Here is a 4,290-nt window from a genome sequence, read left to right on the forward strand (position 1 = left end):
ATGAGTGTGGTAAGTGCATTGTCGATCTTATTTCACAGACATCACCTACAACATCTGCCTCCCTCTTCTAAGCCCTCCCTGAGCCTTGAAGGGCATGAAACAGAGCTCCTGCTGAGGTCTGAGCACTTCACAGGTATTTGTTTCCTACACTTTGTTCTGTTGTGAGTCTGTGCACTCACCACCGCCCACTGCAAAAAGCAGCATCTCTGAGTAGGAATAATACTTGCCCTAAAGTGCATATAGGCATAAGTATTTATAAGGCAGCCTGATACCATGTAATTTTAACAAAACAACGATAGAGAACCCATTTGTGCATTAAACACATCACTGACTAACTCTAAGTTTCCAATACTACATCACCCTTGCATTGAGGAAAGAATTAAAATCACTCCCATTTGGAGTCATTTATCCAAGAGTGAGAGTAGATTCAATTTCCTTAACAATTATACTTTATTATGAACTTATTACATGAGCTTACCTCCCTTATAACCCAACTAACCTAAACAGGAAAAGGAGACTAAAGAAAACAAGAACGAAACCTTCTGGGTATCAGTTCCCAGGAACGATTCTGCTGGCATAGTCAGCAGGAGCTCAGCAGACCAGCAACTCCACACAACAGTCTGTCAGATGGTTTTGGGCCAGCGGGCTGCAGACTGGATGCCCTGACCACGGAGAGGAGCCTGTGACAGTCCAGGCAGTCATCTCTCTCTGTCCTGTCTCTACTTTTAGAAGTTGCCTGCCTGCACTTCCTGAATCTTAGATAGTATTTCCTTCTGGGGTTTCAGATGGGCTTAAAGGCTAGATAGCCATAGTGTTACTATAAGCTTTAGTTTAAGAATTAAAAACATGTTTATAGATTGATAAATGTAATTTCTTTTAAAGAGATTAAAAAAAAAACTTTGGACACTATGGTAAGACTCCATAGGATAGGATAGTGAAATCATTTCTCAAAGACTATAAAATACAAATGAACTGGCCCATGTAAATGTAACTTTTATTGGATAATTCTCATAACTATTTTTATTGTATATAGTTTACTATATTTAATAGGAAGGGGAGGTGTAGGAGAGATAAACCTGTTTTTCTTTTATCCCAAGTGTGGGATATGAAGAGACTTGTGAGAGAGCAGGTGATGTTTACCCACTCAGCAATCAAACCACTTCGTGGAGGAGCTTGGTTGCTGCCATCTGAAAAATACATCCTTGAAGATAATCTGAGAGGGTATATATATATATATATTTGCCCAAAAGAGGAGGCTGGGCTTATTTGGGACTTGGTATTGTTTGGCTGTTCATCACTGCACTTTGAGAGGCTCCTAGAGAGAACCACTCCAGGGAAGGCTTCAAGGCTTTGGGCTCTGGCTGGGGCACGGGGGGTTCCAGTTGCTCCAAGTTCCAGCAGCAACTTTGATGGAAATCCTGGTCTGCTGAAATCCTGCTGACTACTCCAGAAGCATCATTCCTAGGAACTAGCACCCAGGTTTCATCCCTGTTTTCCTTAATCTCCTTTTTCTCTTATTTAGGCTAGTCAGGGTATAAGGAAGGTATTCTCATTTAATAAGTTCATAATAAAATATAATTGTTAAAAAATGAGCCTACAATGGTCTTTTAAAGAAGAAATACTAGATTCTAATGTATTTTACTCTAACTGCTTTATAAGCCATAAACACTTCTGGAAAAAAATCCCAATTTTTATGTGTTTGTGTGCATGAGAGAATATCTTCCAAGTGTACACAGGTGACACCTACAAGAATAGGGATCAGACCCCATCGATCTGGACATGAAAGGAATAATGAGCCTCCTGACGTGGGTGTTGGGAGCTGAACATGGGACCTCCTCAAGAACAGAATGTGATGAGCCACTTGTGTAGCTCCAAAATACTTTTTGTGCAATAAACTGTTTCATATATTAGCAAAAAAAATTGAAAAAACAAAATAAATGCTGATACATCCAGTGGGTCCTTGTGAGCAAGATGAATCAATGTCAGGCATCGTCAGTTTGCAGCACAAATTCAACACACCCAAAGAAACTCCCAAAATTAATAATAGGAAAGCTGATTTCAAACCTACATTCAAATCAGAAAATATTCAGAATATTCAGCAGGATTGTGAAGAATTAATATATACATTGACACAATCTGATTTCTGTAGTTACAGCAAAAGATGGTGATATAAATATTTTTTAAACGTAAGCTAAGTGTCACTTTTTAGGTGTGAGCTTTAAACTGCCTGCTTTAGTTGCCACATCTGGTATTGTCCTGCCTCTTGGATGCTGATCCGATGCCCCTCTGGAACCATAAACCAAATCAAACTCTTTGATACAGGTGACACCCATTGCACAGGCTGCATCTCACCACAGGGAGACGCCTCAGGGCTTCATCAAGCTCCTGAAGTCTCAAAGAAGTTGAAGAGTCAATCAGCGTTCAGAAGGAAAGAATCTTGGCCCTGAGTGAGGAAGTAGAAGCACAGAGGGGGAAACTGACTTCTGAGTTTGAGCAGCTGAACCGTTTTTTAGATCAAGAACAGAGGGCAGCAGTCTCGAGGTTAGAGGACCAGGAGAAGGCTATTGTTTTTGGTTGTTGTTGTTTGTGTATTTGTTTGATTTTTAAAATTGTTATTTTTGTACATATACATTTAAATTTACATATATATATATATATATATATATATATATATATATATATATATATATATATACACACACACACACACACACACACACACACACAATAGATTACCTATGGCAAGAAAAACCATGACACAATCAGAAATTATATAGATGTTACATTCTTAGTGTTTTGACTGTTTGTATTTGACAGCCTTGAAGAAGACATCTTTCCTTTCTTGGTGAATCTAAATTTCTGAATGTAAATCAATCTCCATCACATCTTGTCATTATCAACTTAGAACACCTATCTAGACCTAAAAACATCTTAACTCCTAAACAACTAAGCTTCATTGTAAAACTAAGCTACCTGGTCTTCAACTTCCTCAGAGACTTGAGAAGGAATAAACTTAATTTTTCTGAGTATGCCAGGAGTGCAGGTTAGTAACTTTCCAAATGAAAAGATGACAGAGACAGTTTTCTACCTGAATAGTCATCCAAAACTCTCTAAACGTTGGAGCATTTTCTTCAGCCTTCTGGCCCAATATATCTGACATATTTCTGACACAGGAACTGTTGAGAAGCAGGAAGTGTGTGAAAAGGAAGCAGCAATACCAAGCTGTGGTTCCATGATCAGGGCTTTCCTGAGCCAGCTGTTGACTAATAGCTCCCTCAAGTGCAACTACTGGCCACACTCAAGGATTTCTACCGAAATTTCAGTCAATCAGCCCACCTGCTTTTTCATTTAATATAAAAAGAGTAGCTTATAACTTTCCTCTCCAGTATTCAGCACTAGAAAAAGTTATAGAGCAATTTACAGAGCAAGTAACTCTAGACCTGGAAACAGCCCATCCAAACCTGCTTGTTTCTGAGGATAAGAAATGTGTAACATTTATGAAGGAAAGACAATGTGGTTCTGCTTCTTCAGAAAGGTTTACCAAGAGCCCCGTTGTGTTGGGCTTTCCTTATTTTTATTCGGGGAGACATTTCTGGGAGGTGCAGGTGGAAAAGAAGGCAGAATGGGCTGTTGGTATCTGCAAGGCTGATTTGCCCATCAGGGAAAGGCAGTCCTCTATCCCCCAGGGATGCTGGAGGATTGTCTGGCAGGGGGACCACTTCGATGTCTCAGGAGCTGACCCTGACTCTCAGTTTAAGGATGCCAGAGCCGTTGGTGTTTTCCTGGACTGTGAGCTTGGAGATCTTTCCTTCTATTGCATGCCTGAGAGATGTCACATCTACACCTTCAGGGATATCTTTACTGGTCCTGTTTGCCCTTATTTCTACATAGGACCTCATTCAGAACCTCTTAGACTCTGTTCTGCCGCAGGTTCTCAGTGAAGCCCAAATGCTGGCCTTAACTTTAACAAGTTTGTTCATATTCTAAACTCCTTTGTCCCCTACACAGATTGGCTCCTAGCTTGTAATACAGCTGAAGACAAATTTTAACTTGTGATTCTGTAGACTACACTGGCTTATTGCTAGCATTATGGCTGTGAGCTTCTGTACTCAACACTATTTTTTGAGACATGTTCTTGCTATGTAACTCCCATTGGCCCATTGACTGCTTTGGAGACCACCTGTCAGCAATGTTTTCTTCAAAGCTTCCTTTATTCTGGGTTTACAAGCATGGGTCAACACATTAGGTGATAGATGCATTGTTAAACTTCTAATGCTTATATTGGAAAAA

The 4,290-nt window shown here is 39.9% G+C and overlaps 1 protein-coding gene across 1 annotated transcript; it reads left to right on the plus strand.

The window, feature by feature from the left end:
- LOC311584166 (tripartite motif-containing protein 75-like) lies at window positions 1-3,941 on the plus strand (the record flags this gene model as incomplete). Its single annotated transcript, XM_084758283.1, has 2 exons — window positions 1-9; window positions 3,324-3,941. 2 exons carry the CDS (start codon window positions 1-3, stop codon window positions 3,939-3,941), a joined length of 627 nt encoding a protein of 208 aa, XP_084614409.1.
- Between the last annotated feature and the right edge of the window lie 349 nt (window positions 3,942-4,290).

This window comes from Acomys minous (assembly GCF_964271855.1).
Source record: "Acomys minous genome assembly, chromosome: 15".
Taxonomy (NCBI): Eukaryota; Metazoa; Chordata; class Mammalia; order Rodentia; family Muridae; genus Acomys; species Acomys minous.